This window comes from Camelina sativa, chromosome 4 (assembly GCF_030686135.1).
Source record: "Camelina sativa cultivar CO46 ecotype springtype chromosome 4, ASM3068613v1".
Taxonomy (NCBI): Eukaryota; Viridiplantae; Streptophyta; class Magnoliopsida; order Brassicales; family Brassicaceae; genus Camelina; species Camelina sativa.
Window position 1 is genome coordinate 8,297,066 of NC_141883.1, and position 19,469 is coordinate 8,316,534.

Consider the following 19,469-nt stretch of genomic DNA (forward strand, 5'->3'; position numbering starts at 1 on the left):
GTGCAAGGCAATCCGCCATCAGATTTGAGGAAAGAATTACATATGTTTTACGATTTAAATCTAAAAACACCAACAATGTCTAATCATATAGTAAAATATTAAATGATAAATTGTAAGTATTTAATACCAATATATGTTTAAGAATTAAATATTGTCTCGTGGATTAAAAAGCTAATATAGAGACTCATAAATTAATACCAAATTAATCATCAACTTATAAAATATCAAATATACTCCTGGATTAGGTTATAAAAAGCGAGCATGTGCTAAGAAGGCCTTTAGAAACGGTCTATAAATACTTAAAATAAAGTTCATTATCAATCTAGCCCAAAAAGTCTTAAAGAAAAAAAATTCCTCTTCTTCATACGAAACCCTAGATTTCGGGATGTTGTGCGGCGGCGATGGCGAAGAGGATGGTGGTAAGATCTCAACCCTTCTCTCTCTCTCACTCTCTCTCAGGTTCCAAGGAGTTTTTACTTTTCACTAGTGGGAAAACCAAAACAGTCTCTACTTGAAAAAAAAAAAAATGTCTTGTCATGTCAATTGTGATGTTTATAATTTAGTGGTTTTTTTTTTTTTGGTAAAATAATTTTGTGGTATTAGTACACTCTTTCCCCCTTTGAAATTTGTAGGGTGAAGTCTGAGAGAGATTTAGAAGCTTTGATAATGGCGAATCAACATTTCTTCCAGCCTCTTCTTCCTGGCTTTCACAGCCATCTGGTAATCTCTCTCTCCCACTCTCTCTCTCTCTCTCTCTCTCTCTCTCTCTCTCTCTCTCTCTCTCTCTCTCTCTCTCTCTCATTTGAGGTAATTCTTTTTTATTGTTAAACATTTTTCATGTTTTTCTAAAAGCTATTTCATATAAGTTTTATTTCATATTAGGTTTTAAATATATTAAAACTGATTTCAGTGCTGAGAAATAAATTTTTAATGTTAATAAATAGATTTGTAATTTCTGGTTTAAGTTGCAGATTAATAAAAATAAGAATCTTATTGTTAAGTAATTAATATTTTTGTAAAGTAAATAATATTATTGTACTAGTCATCTCTGTTACTTCTTACTGACACCTGTCCCCATGCCTGACTTAGCCTCGTTCTTGAACTTCTTTTTCTACCTCTCAGACCTTCCTGCCAAACGTTCCTCCCAATAGTCTAAGACCTCTCTCTTCCACCGACAAATCCCCAGAGACATGAAAACATGATCAAAATGTGTGTGTGTGTGTGTGAGGGACATAGTTATCTTTTGTTTTTCCGACCTTCTTTTCCTTCGTTATTTTTTTGTCACTTCCAAGATCCTTAGTTGGTTATTTGGTAGTCATAACTTAATGTGGGAAGTGAGAGATGTTTTGAATGCGGAAATTGAAAGATGTTTTGATGTGAGAAGTGAATTAGATATGTATTATTTATAAGCAAATAAAAAATTGAGTGATATCATCATAGAAATGATGATGTCAACTGAGTGATCTCTTCGTAGAAATGATGACGTCAACTGAGTGATGTGACTCCAAAATGGGATGAGGCAGCTCTACCAACCATTCACATATATTGCTGTTTTTTAATTTGGGTTAAAACGTCTTTCTTTGTTGAGAGGTTTGTTGTATTCATGCCCGGCCCGTGGCTAAAGCTCATGAAGCTGGTGCTTTAAGCATCAAAAAAATATATAAATGTCAAGGGCATCATTATCCAAAAGTGTGCTGTAGTGTAGTGGTCAACCCTGGTTTAGCACACCTAGATGTTTCCAGCTCGATCCTTGGCTAAGTTATTTTCGGGATTTATTAAATTTTGTTTTTAATAGGTTCAAATTTTTTTTTGCTTTAGGCACTAGAATCTATTGCGCCGGCCAAACGTAGTAGCATGAAATCGACGAGTAAAGTGGATAAAAAAAAATACTTGGAATAAAATCGAAAAAAGAAACAACAATTTTGAGGTATAGAGTTTCGATATTGTCTGTTTTATATTATCACTATATTGTATTGCTTGAATCAATGTTATTATTTTTATTTTATTTCATTCATATAACTGTTTGTGAAATGTAATTAACTTTTAATAAGTATATATGTTATGAAAACGATAATTAAATAATTAAATATATTTTCTGGTTTTAATAGTTGGTTAAGTCTTTCATTTTTTTTTAAACTAACTAGGTTTTACCTTGTGGTACACCACAGGTCTATTATTTTGTTGATATGATACTGTAATAGTTTAGTGGTGCTTGTAATCTATGGTGAATTGCATCTATATATATACTGTTAACGGTTGTAGATAGGTTTTGTATAAACTCTTGATTCGCAAGTTGAGAATATACATTTTATGATTTGGTTAGTTATGATTTAGGAATGAATGCTATGGCATATTCTTATTTTGATTCTCAATTGATATTATTGGATTAATAGTGTACATTTAAAGCTAGTAAGAACTTAGCAAATATGTAATCGTTTATTAAACGCAAATTAGATATTTCCTAAGATGTATTCTTCTTGAATTAGTTGCTAAATTATAGGGATGTGATTACAGAATTTGTGTTATCAATTCTTTTTGTCAAACTCAGTCCTAAAAATTCAGCATGTAAATTAGATATTTCCTAAGATATAATGGACATTAATTGACATTAATTGGATGTAAATAAGTACACTATGGATTAAAAACTGGCCCAAAATATTCGGTAATCTTAAGGAGGATCCGGATAATTGAATCGGTTATAATTTTAGTTAAAAATCTGACCCAAAGTTGGCAAAAAGCCAAAACGTGATGGCACCCTATTGTACTTTAAAAATGTATTTCGAGCTCTATACGTGGATATACTTGTTTGGTTATAAATATCCTAAGAAAATTTTTAAAATATATATCTGTTTATAAAAATTCAAATCACATCATATGCTGAAAAAAATCTAAAATTTTATTAACTATATGTATTAAATAGTAATTAAACTAATTAAATATAAGATTAAATAAAAGTGCAAGGAGAATTATATTTTAGTCAAACATATTGATTTAAATTAGGTAGATAGTTTTTAGGAAATTAATATTATCAAACAAGGAAATGATTGTGTTTGGTTGTAAGGATTGTAGAGAATTTAGTTGAGACTTGTTTGGATACAAAGATAAGAAAGGATGACACAAAAATGTACTTCAAAAAGGTTAAAATAGATAGAAAGAAACATTACCTTATATATTTAATGGCCTATTTATGTAAATAATTGTGAAATAAACATTATCTTATACTCCCGCTGTCTCATAAAGATTGATGTTTTGGGATATTTTTTTTGTCCCACAAAGATTAGTGTTTTGTAAACTTCAAGAAGTAATTATTGAAAATATTTAAAATTTTGAATTGTTATTGGTTTAAAATTAAATAATATGTCTTTAATCAAAGAAAAAAAATATATTTAAACTCAGTAATCATTGTTTTCTTAAAATGTGTAAAAGCTTCTAAACATCAATCTCTTAGAGACAGAGGGAGTATATTTCAATGACATATTTAATAAATCGAAAGGTTTGTTTTTGTAAATATGTTTATCTTGAGATGGTTAACTACAATTAGATCTTCAAACTACTCTGGCGTCGACGACACATCAGCATTTTCAACAAAATGCTTCCCTGTTAATATATAACTAGGTTTTCGCCTGCGGTACACCGCATGACTAAATTATAAATTATTGTATTTTAAATAATAAATTTTAAGATATTTAGTTTTCAAATTCTCAATTCATTAAGTTTTATCTAATTAATTTATAATTTTGTTTAGAATGTTTTTTCTTCTTCTTACGTTTTATACAATTTAGAACCTAATTACATTATATTTGTTATTAGATAGAATATAAAATTTTAAAACACTTACTTTTGTTTTCTATAATTAAACTGAGGTATGTCTATATAGTATGTTAGTGTATATTTTTATGTATATATAATTTTTTAATTTTTTGGAATATTAAGAAATATGTGTAATATTTTGTAGTTCATATACTAAATAATTTATAAGTTAATTTTTCAAACTATGACTACAAATTTATAGTAAATGAAATAAACTAATAATTTTAGTGTTGGTTCTATAGTCCAAACCCGCCATGCTAGGCGGATCATGCAACATGGGTTTATTTTCACGAGTTTACTTCTAGGGTAAACTTTTTCATTCACCTCCTTATAAAATAATGAAATAAAATTTGTATATATTTGCAATTATGTTTGTTACCTTTTAAAACAGTTTCTATAAAAAATTGAATAAAAGTAAAGTTAATTTGTTTATTAAATTAATTATTTAATATCAATGACATTTTTGTAAATAAGTGCCAATTTCAGGATTTATTTTATAAATGTCTTCAAAAATGTATATATATAGATGGATTTAATTGGTTATCTATTTTTATCCATGTGTCAGCATATGATGGAATTAAAAAACTGAAGTGTAATACCCTAGTGAAAAACATACAAGTTTTATTGTATTGATTGCCCAAAGGTTATAGTAAATTTTATACAGTAGTATATATCACAACCTAATATTTTATATTTCCCAGAATATTTCAACGGGAATTCCAAATTCATATCTACATTGACAATTTTGAGAAACGTATCTCAATCTCTCGTTCTTACTAAGGGAATAAGATATATACAGATTCAAGTCTTTATTATTTGATTCTAAATTTCTAGTAATGAAGGGTCGGTCTAAAATTAAGCAATCAATTCTCAAGGCTTTAAGACGGAAACATATTTTTCTGCTGATTTTGCATAATCCCATTTATTTTTTCAAAAGGTAAACTACCAAAAAAAAGATTCACAGCAATGTTCACTCTTCTTTTATAAATAATCACTCTTCTTTTCAATAAAAATAAGTAAGTAACTCGTAGAGAGCAAAAAAAAAAAAAAAAACATGAATCTATCAATGAGTTTTGTTGTACTGGCGATTCTTGTGTCGGCGGCCAACCTTGTCTTGGCTCATGTCGGTCTTACGAATATCGACTCTTCGTGGTACGACGCACACGCTACGTTTTATGGCGACATGAGCGGCGGAGAAACCATGCGTTAGTATTTTATTATAATGCCTTTTTCTGTTTTTTTTTCTTTGTGTTAATGATTTTTGATTAATAGTGTCTTACAAGTAATTTTTTTTTGATACAAAAAAGTTTGCTCAGATTAAGTGTTTCTAGATCTAGAAATTAACCATAATTTTTCTGTTCTAAAACATTCTGTTTTCATCGTTTAGTTATAATATTATTCAACAATTGTTTTTTTTTAAATCGACTATATGGTTTAAGTCTCCAATCGAACTATATATATATATATATGCATATTTAAACAATCTATATATATATATATGTGCCCTTTATATACAAAATACAACCGCAGTTATGCCTATTTAAATTTATATGCTCATTTATCTATTTTTTAATAATACATTAATCGTATGTAATTTTGGTGTGACCAGAGGGAGCGTGTGGTTATGGCGATCTATTCAAACAAGGTTACGGCTTAGAGACCGCGGCGCTAAGCACGGCGTTGTTCAACAACGGACAGACTTGTGGTGCATGTTTTGAGCTCATGTGTGTAAACTCACAGTATTGCAAACCTAACGCCGGTACGATCAAGATCACAGCCACGAATTTCTGCCCACCAAATTACGCCGAACCGTTTCAGTACCATTGGTGCAACCCTCCAAACAACCACTTCGACCTATCGATGAAAATGTTCCTTTCGTTCGCTGAGTACAGAGGAGGGATAGTTCCGGTGAAGTTTAGGAGAATGATGTGTGGTAAGAGTGGTGGTGTGAGGTTTGAGATCAAGGGCAATCCTTATTTTATCATGGTTTTGGTGTATAACGTTGGTGGTGCAGGAGATGTGACTAATGTTGAGATTAGAGGGCATAAGAGTAATTGGATCGCTATGAGTAGGAATTGGGGACAAATTTGGAATACTGGTTTAAACTTGGTTGGACAAAGGCTCTCGTTTGTGGTTCGGACTAGTGATGGTAGGAGCTTGGCGTTCTTTAATGTCGCACCGGAGAATTGGGGTTTCGGACAAACTTACGAAGGAAAACTCAATTTTTAGATTTTTTTTTCGTTTTTATTTTAGAAAACATTAATTTCTAGAGTTTTTTTTGTTGTTGTTGGAAACTATTACTTAAAATTTCATAAATCATAATAAATTTTAATCTTTTCGATTTTGTTGGAAATAGATAATTCAAAAAATTATTTGATTTGTGGATAAATACGAAGGTAGCTTCCAAGCACTCTCTTTTGAGGATGCTACTGTGTATACTTGTAATTGACCATAGGCCCATAAGCTTTGTTTCTTGGCGTTCTTTAATGTAATTGTAATTGACGAATGCGTTACTTGTAATTGTCCAGCTATTCCCTTCCATTATATATCCCAACTCTTCCTCCAACTTTTACCAATATAACCTCCCACCGCTCTTCACCAAAACGCATTCGTCAATTTTGTTAGTGATTAGGATTTATTTTGTGATTCAAAGTTCGGTCGTCACAAACTATATATTTAAAGCTTATGCAAAAATTTTAATTATTGATACGCTTGATGTGTTGAAACTTAAAAAGAGACTATCTAGTAACTTTATTGTGTTGGTTTTGACAAAAAAAAAAAAAAAAAAAAAAAAAAGAACTTTATTGTGTTAGTTGAGGGATTAGCAATATCTACCTTTGGCCAACATAAAGTTGACATGGTGTCTTTAAAAAAAAAAATTATAGTAGTTATCTTGAGTTTTCAATTTATAATAATTTTAATGATGTAAAAAGATAAAATTAACAAAAACACAAATCAAAATCGAACCAAAAACTATAAAAATAGAAGAACAATAACTTCTTAAGGGGGGATAATATGGAATAGAAATGTTCCACGATAGAAAAACTTGGCATGTGGTCGTAACAGAAGGCTATGGCAAGCTTTTACAGTCGAGTTTAGAAATGTGCACTCCTCACGCACTTCCCTCTTTTTCTAATTCAATTTCTTGGACTTATTGATAGATACATCTATTGCCACTTCCCCCCACATGTCCCTCCAAAGTAATCCGTACTACACAGTAGTCTTCACACTACAGCACCACTGCACATGCATGGATTTTCGAAGCCATCTTCTTTAAGGAAAATCCATATTTTTAAATAATAAATAACAAATCGGAAGGACATCATAAAATTCATGTTTTGGTCCTAAAGTTTACATTTGGACAGTCCTTATAATTAGTAACTTGTAATCAAATGTTCTGTTTAAGAATCTTTGTCTACTTATTACTTTTGTCTAAAAAAGCTCACGTACATCGTTTTGACATAGATAATAAGACTTTTCTATTCTATATCAGATTAAACATTATTGAGTTATAATAACTAAATAGGTTATACTTTTTACCAAAATTTTTTACTGCCGTGTCTTTTTTACAGTTCCCCATCAAGAAAAGAAAAAGCCAACTCATTCTTCTGATACTGCATGTAATATATTTGCCAAATAAGCCTACGACACAACGACAGTAAGATGTCATTTCAAATTACGTATAACACCCCCAAGTTGAAAAGGCAACAACAAAGAAACACAGCATGCGTGGTAGTGGTACTTTTGTAATCATCATAAACTTTGAGGGCTGTTTCGTAACATGGATCGTACTTAAAACCTCAAAACACCGTTCTCTTTCATTCTCACCTTCATCATCATCTCTCTCTCTCTTTCTTCTATTTCTTTGAGGAGATGAGAACTTTAAAGACTCAAAGCACAAGTGGGAGAAGAAGATGCGACAAGTTCAAAAGTAGAAGGGCACATGTGTTAGGCCCGTGCTGCGGAAAGGGTAGAATCGACGGAGGGAAGAAGGTACCGGAGAAGCTCCGAGCGTTGCAGAGCCTTCTTCCTGCACCGGCGAAGCTGAGTGAGTCGGAGAATGTAGGTGGTGGAGAGACGGATCAGCTGTTTCAAGACACGGCGGATTATATCGTCCGGCTTAGAACACAAGTCGTGGTGTTGAAGAAACTGATCGAGATTTACGACAACGCCTCTGATCAGAAGAGAGAAGTTGTTTTATAATGTTCATTTATATTTTTAATATTTCTTTAGTTTGATTATTTCAATTTTTTTTTTCTGTTATGCTTATTATTTTTGTGATCCAAATGTTTTTTTTTTGTTATGGTAGTCATGAATGTGTATAATGCTTTGATTTCAAGAAAGAAGTATTGATAAAATTGATAACCTTGTTTTAATTTATATGTCCTAGTCACACATAGCCTAGTTGTTTTTGCAGTATTAATCAGTTTAATTTTTTTGCTAAAATGTCATGCTTTATTATATTTTTATTGATGGTGAAACAACGACACTAGAACCGGGTTTGAAACATCTCGGATTACATTTAGAAATAGAGTTATACTTTTCTAAGCATGGGAGGTAGTAATTACTTGGAACCACGACATGGGAACATCCTAGAATTGCGACTCATAGTGCAAGTATTGCAAATGACCTTATCAACAATCCTGAAGTGGTCACTCTAAAATTAATAGATATGACTAAATGAGCCACAATAAAACAGAGGATTGTCATAGTTTTGTCCTGATTTTTTAAGCAACAAGTGTTTAATATGAGAATAAAACGAAAGCAAAAGACTTGTAGCAATAATCAACATAAGTGAATCTTCAAAGGATATTTGGAAGAAAAACATAGTAAAAGATCTAGAAACACCAACTAAATCACCAAAATTCATATCTTCAAGAAGAGAGATACGGATCATCGAGATACGTTTCTTAATACGTTTTAATTTGATGATCTCTCTCTCAGAGAGATAATTATGTTTTAGACCATCTCCGAAGGTGAGAAACCCTTATGGTCTCTTTTCATTACTTTTAGTATAAATTTTGAGAAAAATAGAAGTTAAAGAAACCTTTAAAATGTTCTAAAATTTCTTCTCCTTCAATGGTGGTCAAAGAAAATTAATTTAAAAAATCAAATTTGTTTAACTTGGAATACAAGTTCACCACTAAGCAGCAAACCATCATCACCTTTGCAGCAAGCCAACAAAACATCATCTGCAAACAAATAATTAAACATCAGCAGCAAACCATCATCACTAAGCAATGTTACAAGATTTAAACACCCATAATGTTGTGAGCAATGTTATTTAAACACCCACAATTGAATTTAGTTAAATTTTGACTTACATAACAAAATATTTTAGGTATTTTGATTATTTTTGATATTTAGGTATAAAACTAAATGAAATATTCAAAATTATAATCATAATTTTGGGGTAATTGCATTATATTAATGATAAATATTATAAATATGTTTATATGTTCGGATTTAATGGGTACCCAAACGGATACCGGGTATTACCCGATCCTAACCCGAACCTACGGGTATTAGAAAATAGAACCCAATAGGGTTTTATAGGCAAACCCGTACCCAACTCGAACCTGGTTTTTCGAGTCGGGTTCCGGATTGGGTATTCGGATACGGTTTTTATGTCCAGGCCTAAACAACATATTAAAAATCTCTATAGCAGCTTAACAATAGCAATTTATTGGATTCTTGAAATAAACTTACAACTTTAGATATTTGGGATGCTTGCATCGACATCCTTTGTGCTTCTTCCCAGTACTAATACCATCATGATCTATATTATCCTTTGTTTTTGAAGGCTCTCTTTATTCAAAATTAAAGACAATTCAAAACATAAGAGGAAATTACTTGAACAACGAAAAATTGGGCAGAGAGTAATTGGAATAGAACAATACCAAAAAATTGGAGGAAGTTCTTTTACAGGCAATACTGAAGATAACTCTAATTTGGTGAAAACAGGCTCCTTAGGGTTCTTATTTGTCGCGAGTTCTCCAGAATCTTCTTCAAACCATCAACGAGAGGAGCATCTATTTCACATAAATTCAACCAGAAATTTTTGGGTTTGTCAAAATACCCAACCAGAAATTCGTGAGAGAGAGAGAGAGAGGAGAGGAGGAGGAAGAGAGCAGATGGTAACCCCAGATTAGGTTCATAGCCACTACTCTTCCAATTTCATGATCCAGACGACGAATGAGCGAAATCGCAGCGTTTATTTTCGATTTCACCATCACTGATTGTCGTTCTTCCGAGAGAAAGAAGCGAGAAAGAGAGAAAGTCGAGAGAAAAAAAAGAAACGCATAATTTTTTTTTCAACACTTTTTACAGTAAACCTCTATAAAACTATCTGTTGTTCATGCACGACTCTACACATCTATTTTCTTTCTGATTTATTTTTCAACACTTTTTACAGTAAGAAACTCTGCTTTAGATCTACCGTTGGAGATACCCTTAGTCCCCAGAGCTAAATAATGCCCACTGAAGTGTGAGAAAGAGTTTGGTTCCACACGTTCGCTACTTAATAACGGTAAGAGAGAGAGAGTCGGCTAGGATGTATCAATCTAAACCTTCTTTATGCACGTTTAGAACAGTAAGATTTTTTTACTTCTAAAACTGAAGAGAAAATTGGAAAAAAATTATCTTTTCTATTTCTTCTCATTTATCCATCTATACCTTCTTTAAATAGGTGGAGAAATGTGTTTTATAATAATTCAAAACCTATTATACCACTAATTATGAAATTTTAAATTTCAGCCTTTATTAAAACCTTGTAATTCAAATTATTGACCACCAAATTTTTTTGATAGCCTCAAATCCAAAGAATCAGTTTCCAATAAAATAAACTTAAAATAATAAAATCGAAACGAAATAGCTTTAGTTATATATATATATATATATATATATATATATAATATTGAAGAAAATAAAAAAAGTGCTTTAATCAAGGAAAATTAAAATTATGAAAATGTATGTTTTTTCCGTAAGTTTGAGCCAATGACTCTTTTCCAATTTCTCATAAGATCCCCAACAAAAAATATTGGATTGAAAATGAAAAGAACATAATGAGTAGAACAAATATGTGTGTTAACTGTTAATGTAAAATAAAATTAAATAAATATGAATACTTATAGCATATCATACATAGACAAGATTTCTATTACCTACTAATTTAATAAGATATTTTTCTTGAGCATTGATATCCTTAACTTAATTCCCTTTAGTATAAGAATTTGAATGTTAGATATTATATTCATTCCCTTTAACATTCTTTATTTGATATGTAAGGAAAAATGCAATGAAGATATTTTCAAATTTTTGAATATTTGTATGTTTTTCTTGTGATATTAGATAAATACAAAGTCTAAATTGAGTACTATCTATATTCTAATTTTTAATTCTAAAGTTCGTAGAGCATGTAAAAATTGTAGAATGCATCATCTATTTTCTTTTTAAACATATACAACTGCTAGAAAATATATTATAAACTTTGCATGACAAACTTCCTTGGTCTAAAAACCTACTTGTTTTATGTTATTCTCAACAAATGAAAAAAATCAAAGCTTCTTTAGGATCATTAAGAACCATGGTGGTGTCACTGCCTGATTGGCCAGAAAATAAATTAGGGATTTAATTTTAATTTTATTTTGCAAACTTTCTTTCTTCATCCACCACGCCAAGTCGCCAATTTTTCACCGACAATGGAGGCGTAACCCTCTACGGTGGCGATTACCCGGTTGCATCAGTGTCAGAAATCTGAGCAACGACGGGAGAATTGTTGGAGATTTGACTACTTTTTCGGCTGCGGTGGACATTTTCAAACGTCAATTCGATGATCTGCAGACGCACATTGACCTCGCCGCTTCTTCCAATTTTCACCGTGAATGTGAGCCAATCGTCTCAGGATCCTGTACTGGTGATTTCAGATTGACCGGAAGGGGAACATTTCAGGTACCATGTTATGTCTTCACTTGATTAATTTCATTGCAAAAGGTGGTTCCTTTTGTTGATAGAATCGACAAGTGTCGTGTTCCATCTTAACTAGTGTAATGCCCCGACCGCCACCTCTCAGTGGGCCCCATGTCCACTCCAGTCCATGAGTCCACCTTTCTTAATGGGCCTCACGTCCTCTCACAAAGCCCGTGAGCCCATATATACCCGATGGTCGGTTTGCTACGTCAAGGAGGCTTTAAAGACTTGTTACTGTCCCTACAAATCATTAAATAATCGTTCCCTGTGTTTTTTCCTCACTCGCACAGTTCCGACAGTCACTTCCCGGAAGGTCACCCATCCTCAAACTACTCCAGGTTAAGCACACTTAACTCTATAATTCTCTCAGGACCCTTGACCGATAAGATAAGTGCACTTTGGGGACATAGGTGGCCAAATCAATTCTTTTAAACCTCTCCGCAATTCCCTGATACATGGGTGTCACAATTCACTCCCACTAACAGATTGCAACGTCCTCGTTGTGCACCAAGACCGTCACCGCGACAGTGTGAGTCCACTCGACTCAACACTCGTCTGGGTTCGGCTCTGATACCACTTGTAACGCCACGATCACCACCTCTCAGTGGGCCCCATGTCCACCCTTAGTCCATGGGTCCACCTTCCTTAATGGGCCTCACGTCCTCTACCGTCCCTACAAATCAACACATGATCTTTCCCTGTGTTTTGTCCTCACTTTCACAGTTCCGACAGTCACTTCCCGGAAGATCACCCATCCTGAGACTACTCAAGCTCAAGCACGCTTCACTCTGGAGTTCTCTCAGGATCTTTGATCGAAAAGATAAATGCATTTTGGTGACATAGGTGGCCAAATCAATTCTTTTAAACCTCTCCGCAAATCTCTGATACGTGGGTGTCACAACTAGAATCTAACCTGGGAAGAACTAGAATATCTCAATCATAGCATTGATACAAAATTGTTGTTTGTCAGAACCAAACGAGATGTTGTTGCTCTAAAAGTAGTGGTTTATGTGGTTTTCACTATTGCAAGTTAACTTCATATGACTAATTACGCTTTGCAAAGAACATAAGGTTTGACCAGATGGATAAATTTTTTGTTTGATGTGATGGTGCATAGTGCTTGCAAACTCGACGTTTGGACTATGAATATCATCCTTAGTGTGTTTGGAAACTCTTCTCGCAAAGGGGCATAGCCTTAGCATGTGGTCTATGGATTCTTCAGCTCCACACCTTTCTCATTCTTAATGCTATTTTCCTGCATTTCTTTGCTTTATCAATGTCTGTTTTGCTTGTTTTTGACATTAATAGTGTTCATATTTTTGCTTTCTACACTAAATGTCATAGGCATTTTGGCAAAAAAACAAAGCCACAAATATTGCAAAAGATTTTGTTAAGCAACTACCAATGGACCCATGAAATCTTACAGTTTATTAAAAAGTTCTTAATCTAACTTTTTTCAAAATTTATAAAAAATAATTTCTTAAGTAACTTTAACTAAGATACATTGATGGAAGTTCTGTAGCAAATTTTTTATATGATGTGGCCCAAATGCTTTAACTGCTTTATGGGTGGGCTGGACATGTGTTCCCTATGCTATTCACTATTATCTTTGGTTTTTAGACTGACTGAATATTAGACACGATTAAATTAGCATATTAAAGTAAGTTTGACGATTAGTGTTTTTTTTTTTGGGATCAAAAGTCACAAATAATACAGATTAATACAACAATTAAGTGAATTTCTTACCGTACTACGAGTACGTACGGTTGTAATACTAGTACATTATAATTTCCATTTCTAAAGTGTGTAAAACATGTAAAAATTGTAGAATGCATCATCTATTTTTTTTTAAACATATACAAATGGTAGAAAATGTATTCTAAGCATTGCATAACGAATTTCATTTGTCTAAAAACCTACATGTTTCTTGTTATTCTCAACAAAATCATGAATTTTTTTCTTCAAGTTTTTATCTTCATATATGTCTATCAACAAGTTTTTCTGGTTGTTTTCTTTAAAATTGTTTCAAATTTGGTCTTATCTATTAGTAAAGATAGTTAATGCGCAAGTGACAATTTACAAATAATTTATATGGATAAATTAAAAACAAATATATATATATATATTACAAATACTAACTTCAAGTTTTGATATTTATTCAAACGAGAAGGATTTAAATGTTTAATTATGTAAATCTTACAAATAAAAGGTTACTGTACCTAATGTACTTCCTAATTAATAATGAGATATATATGGAAAAATTGAAAGAAATCCTTTATAAATTTTTAAGATAGATTCTTTGGTTTTTACATAAATAACTTCATAACATCTTGTACATTCTTATTAGTGTAAATGTGTAAACATGTCAAATTGCTTAAGATGTGCTCCAAACGTTTTTTTTTAAAGGTTCAAGCATACATTTTACTCATAGTGGTTAGAGAGTAAACATATAATTATTTAACTAATTAACTAAACAAAACAAATATTACCCTTCTCAAAACAAAGTTCAAGCAAAAAAAAAAAGAAAAAAAAAAAGTTCAAGCTATCAACTGTACTTTTTCTACCTCATCTAGCTCGAATATATCTGCAATAACTTGGCACACTTAAGTAGCTTTCTAACTTACATTGAAAATTTCTGGCTTAGTTATCTTTGGAAAGCAAATACCCCACTTATATTAATTGGTTAAGTATAGTTATCCGAAAGAAAGTAAACAATTGTACTTGTACAGTAATATGTTTTAACTTACTTTGTGATCATTGACGTTTGAATCACATCCTTTTGGTTTAAAAAATTTCCTAAATGACATGAAAATATCTCACTGGGTTAAACAATTAATAATCTACTGACATATGGGACGACGGCTTCTAACTCTAGTTTTTCACATTTTTACTTTTAATTTGTTTGATAATCTAATCGGTCCATATCCAAAATGCATTTAAATGATTAGCAAAAATGCAGTCTGAATATATTTTCTTTTCGACAAGCAAACGTGTATTCACACACACATACGTAAGTAATGCATTAGAAAAGAGACCACAGTAAACTTAACACCAGAAATAAATCCCAAAGCTTCTTTCTTAGGTAGTGACTTCCCTATACTGAAAGTTTTGCAGAATCCCAAGAAGCTATGATATCTCTTAACTTCTTTATAACGTCTTCTTCACAAGCATACCAGTTTGGTATAATCTTCGAGGCGCAAGGGAAGATATCCTTTACAGAGTTCTTGATTGTATTCTCCACTACTTCTGAAACGATCGCAATTTCTGCAAATTAAAACCAAACAATTATAAGCATAATGAGTCAGATAAGCTTTTAACTATAATAGAGTTAAGGAAAGGAGAATTAATGATAAGGTTACCTCGAATAGGTCTCTTGTTGGTCTGAGATATATGAGAGATGATGAAGATAACAGCAGCAAGAATAGACTTAGGGTTTCTTCGGATAACAAAATTCGCAGATTTCTCCACGGCTTCTCGAATCGCCTTTATCTCTCTTTGACCTATATCAAGCTTGGAACAGAAGCGACGAACAAGTTCTCCCGTGTTTATTGTACTCGCATTGGCACCAGACACAGAGGCTTGTTCTGACTCAAGAAGATGCTTTATCACCAAGGCTTGTTTTCGTATATCCTTCAAGCTAACACCATTGGCAACCATTGATATCTCTTTCAACGTCCTCGACAGATTCAGTTCACGACAAGCCGTCGAAACAGAGGCAGCACAGAGAGCGTTCAACTTCTTTCCTCTGCGTAGTTTCGTGTTAGCGTGACCATCGAATCTTGATATAATCTCGCATGCCCTAGACTTGATTTTGATATCTAGGTCTAGCGCCTCCGTGATTCTCTGGGTTTCGCTAAAGGCTTTCCTGATTAGGTCTTCCTCATGATTCTTGACTTGGTTCTGTGCCCGGTACAGAGTCGAGATGTCGTCTTTGGAGACGAAAGAGGAACCGTTTTCTTTAGGTTTCTCGATGACGGTGGCGAGATCGCCGGATTTGAAAAGAGGGTTGGTTGGAGCACCAACACGATTTGGGTCTCGATCACTGCCATTGTCGTCGGAGGCAAAAGTTCTCCATTCCTCAAAGAAGTCGATGATGTGAGCTTCAAGGACGAGGCCACACTCTGAACAGATCGTGTCGCCACTACTGTGGTCGATCACCATTATGGTCGCTCTCTTGCAGTCCAAACAAGTCTCTTCCTCCATTAACATATTTTTAGGGTTTCTTTCCTCTTCGTGAATTTTTGTCAAGGTTGATTCAATGATTTGTTACCAAAAAACAGACTATTTATTAACGGATGGAGTAAACTAATTCCTTTTTCTAATAGGATTTTGATGCTTTTACTTTTTACAGTGTTACTATTTTACTAATAGTAAAAAGGAAATTTTCCCTTTTTTAATTCATATTGACAAATTATTTACTAATAGTAAAAAGGAAAATTATTTCTTTTTCTCCAATTGTTGAAGTAGCTATTGTCCAAAATAAAAAAATAAAAACAAATGTTTTGTAACTACAATAAATAATATTTACATATATGTATACGGATTACACACAAAAAAAAAGTTTATATCACATCAGTATAATCTAGAGGAGATATAGTACATAGTGACAGAGATTTATACAGTGAAAACTATATAGTAAAAGCTTATCTTACTGATCTACTTAAGAATCTCTGATGGATATGCAATCAAAACTACATTTTCTTCCTTAAAAAAATATGATGATCATAGAGGAAGACAATTTAGTGGCTCGGGTAGGTTCACTGGCATTTGTTTTTCAAGAACATATCTCTGCGGGATAGGTCTTGTAATGGTCTTTGCGCGGTTATGAAACTTGCCGAGATGGTTTATCATAGAGAATCTTTCAAGGTCTTGGATCTCTAAGATGATGTCTAATATTGATGTGGTCCTCTCCAAGCTGTATGGACAATTTGAAAAATAAAAATGTAACTCAAGAATTATTATCTTGTTCTCAAAGACAATTAAAGACTGATCCATCCATACCTTTGGAAGTCACTTTCAAGCTTTTGTATTTTCTCCATGAAAGCTTTGACAAGTGAAGAATATGGTCGATCTTTATCACTAGCTGTCTTCGAAGTTTGATGACTAGACAAAAAAACTCCTTTAGGGAAGTGAGCAAAATCATAAGAAACTGAGATCAATCTAAAACTATAATGGAACTCACTTTGTGCACTTCTTAAAATCTGAGTAGCATTTGAGAGAACATGAATCAGCGAGTGTGATTCTTGACACAAAGTAAAGTACCATCTCGTAGTTGAAAGCTGCCGCGTTGTTTCTGAGAAAACAAACGCAGGTGCGGGTTGGAGAAGCTGTTGCATGAGATTTGTGGATAAAAAAATCCTTCTCTTTGAAGGAGATATCACCTCATTCGGATCACACTTTTCATCAATCAAAATACAGTTCTGAAAACAATAAAACAAGTCTCTTTATCTGAAGATGGATATGAAAATTAGTAAAGAAAAAGTGATAGATATAATAAGAGCAATGCATGGTACCTTCTCACATAGAGCATTTGTCACAAGGTCCCATCCTTGTTCTAAGATACTATAGAGAGCAAATGTTTAAACGATCAAACATAGTAAATCTAGAATGTGACATTAGATTTACTACAAAAGAATGTTCCAAGGAAATGACCTGATGTTGTGACATAATTCAGAACCTTCCCGGTAGACATTGTGCCATGGTGATTGTAAAAAGGTTGAAACTTTACGCTTCTTCCGTCTCAATACAGCCATGTTTTGGTTCAGAGTGTTTGACTTGGTCAGTCCATGTCCATTGTTAGACTTCCAAACATAATTGTATATCCCCTGCATTTGTGGATCATTGTCCGCCTTTGAACACCCTGAATTTAACAAAATATGTCCAACAATTGCAGAATTGTGGAGGATCTTGTTAGAAACGTTTGTAATCTAAAGGCCTTGTGTCTTCATCTAAAGCAAACTTGATAAGAGTTGCAGTTCTGTACATGTGCCAAAATGTTATCATTTAAAAGCAATCTTTGCCTCTCCCATATTTTCTCTGTATGTAAGATCACTACTTTAAACTCTTTAACAATTAAAAGTTTGTCAATGACATCAAATCTTAAACCTTCCAAGCTATAAAAAGATTCCACAACCCATATATAATGTCATTACCATGCTTGAATAATCAACTTATAAATCCAACTTCCGATGAATCCTTGTGATTTACGATATAATTTAAAACCAGATACAAACAAACAAAAAACATTAGTAGAAGAGAATGCTTTGTGAATGCATGCAAAAAAACAGAAAAAAATTTGTTTTGTTATGAACATCGATTTGAGTATACAACTAGATTCTGATTAACAATAGTAAGTATACATAAAGCCAGTGAAATTTACCTAAGAAGTGCATGAGCAAGACACTGTATTCTTCTGATTTTACTATGAGAAACTTTTTAAAACTTTTTAGCTCTTTCAATCTGAGAAGCTCACTTCGTTTACAGTGAAACGACATCACACTTCTCGAGCTGGTTCGCATCCCATTGGGTCGATGAAACCAAAGAAACGAACACTTCACTTTTATAGGCTTCTCCTATGGGCTTCTACTATGGGCCTACTTTTGTTCCTAAATTGGGTCTCAGTGAATAATCAAGTTTGTCTCAAACACGAGAGATAGGAGCGTGACTAGCATGCAGGAAAAGCTAAAGAGAGAAAGATAGAGGTTTTAGAGAGCTTATCTTCTTCCTTTCATCTTGGTTGTAGTTTCTCTTAGGAGTTTTCTTCTTCCATCTGCTTTCATGTATGTACTCTATTTAACGCTTTATATAAACTTTGTGAACTGGTTTTAGCTCACCAAGATGTACCTTGGTCACATTGACCTTGGGAACTTGTAAATCTCGGTGTCATCTCTCGTCTTTTCTCTTATCTTGTTCTTCTATGAACACAAAAACAAACATATCAAGCGTTAAAAAAAAAAAACTATCTTGCTAATTCCATAAGTAAATAATTAGGCATGTATATTGGTCTCTTGATCGGTGATATATCATGGTTTTTATGGTTTTTAACTATGATATAAGTGTGCTTTTTGAGTCTTTTGATTTGTTTTCTAGGATGTTTTAGAGTCTTTACATGTTTTCTAGGATTTTGGCATGAATGGAGCAAAGTGAAGCAGTTTGGATCGTTTTGGAGCATTTAACCCTAGGAAATCAACTTGGAATCAATTCAGAGTGATGGTGTCGATCGACACCGTTTAGCATCGGTCGACACCCAGTCCAAACAGACGAGAGAGCCAAGTTTTGGAAGTTTTACAAATTTGCCCGAAGTCTTCCACAATTGCAACACAAGTCCTTGACGTGTTTTAGGACATATATATATATATTGTTTTTGGGTTTTAGAAACTCTTAAGTTTTATTCAAGCAGCTTTATGAGAGAGAGATATTGAGAGTTTTTAGAGAGACGGATCCGATTTCATCTATAGAGAGAATAATTTCTGAACTCCCTTATTTTACTTTTGATATCTATTGCATGTTATTCAGAAAGATGTTTTGTTCTTCATTAAATATGTCTGAGTAGTTTGTTTGTTAGGTTCAGGGTTTTTCACAGGGTTTTTATGATTTATTAGATCCGTTATTTTTAGGGTTCATTATCTTTTATGATATTCATCTTTGGTTGTTCTTCATATTAATTCTTGATTGATCACCTAGAATTAATA

The 19,469-nt window shown here is 32.8% G+C and overlaps 3 protein-coding genes and 1 pseudogene across 4 annotated transcripts; 2 read left to right on the forward strand and 2 right to left on the reverse strand.

Annotated features, from left to right (window-relative positions):
• The first annotated feature begins 4,824 nt into the window (after positions 1–4,824).
• On the forward strand, positions 4,825–6,144 carry LOC104783714 (expansin-A23-like). The gene is made up of 2 exons (XM_010508835.2): positions 4,825–5,015; positions 5,420–6,144. The coding sequence occupies exons 1-2, from the start codon at positions 4,865–4,867 to the stop codon at positions 6,037–6,039; spliced, it is 771 nt and encodes a 256-aa protein (XP_010507137.2). The 5' UTR covers positions 4,825–4,864; the 3' UTR covers positions 6,040–6,144.
• A 1,492-nt stretch (positions 6,145–7,636) lies between these two features.
• On the forward strand, positions 7,637–8,168 carry LOC104780178 (uncharacterized). The gene has a single exon (XM_010504666.3). The coding sequence runs from the start codon at positions 7,684–7,686 to the stop codon at positions 8,011–8,013; it is 330 nt and encodes a 109-aa protein (XP_010502968.1). The 5' UTR covers positions 7,637–7,683; the 3' UTR covers positions 8,014–8,168.
• Positions 8,169–14,771: 6,603 nt separating this feature from the next.
• Positions 14,772–15,987, reverse strand: LOC104780179 (plant-specific TFIIB-related protein 2-like). Its single transcript, XM_010504667.2, has 2 exons — positions 15,138–15,987; positions 14,772–15,042 (listed from the first exon to the last, which is right to left on the reverse strand). Exons 1-2 carry the CDS (start codon positions 15,985–15,987, stop codon positions 14,873–14,875), a joined length of 1,020 nt encoding a protein of 339 aa, XP_010502969.2. The 3' UTR covers positions 14,772–14,872.
• Positions 15,988–16,278: 291 nt separating this feature from the next.
• On the reverse strand, positions 16,279–18,293 carry LOC104780180 (uncharacterized; annotated as a pseudogene). The gene is made up of 6 exons (XR_015596656.1): positions 18,158–18,293; positions 17,431–17,638; positions 17,292–17,340; positions 16,961–17,198; positions 16,780–16,881; positions 16,279–16,693 (listed from the first exon to the last, which is right to left on the reverse strand). The product of XR_015596656.1 is annotated as an uncharacterized LOC104780180 (transcript).
• Between the last annotated feature and the right edge of the window lie 1,176 nt (positions 18,294–19,469).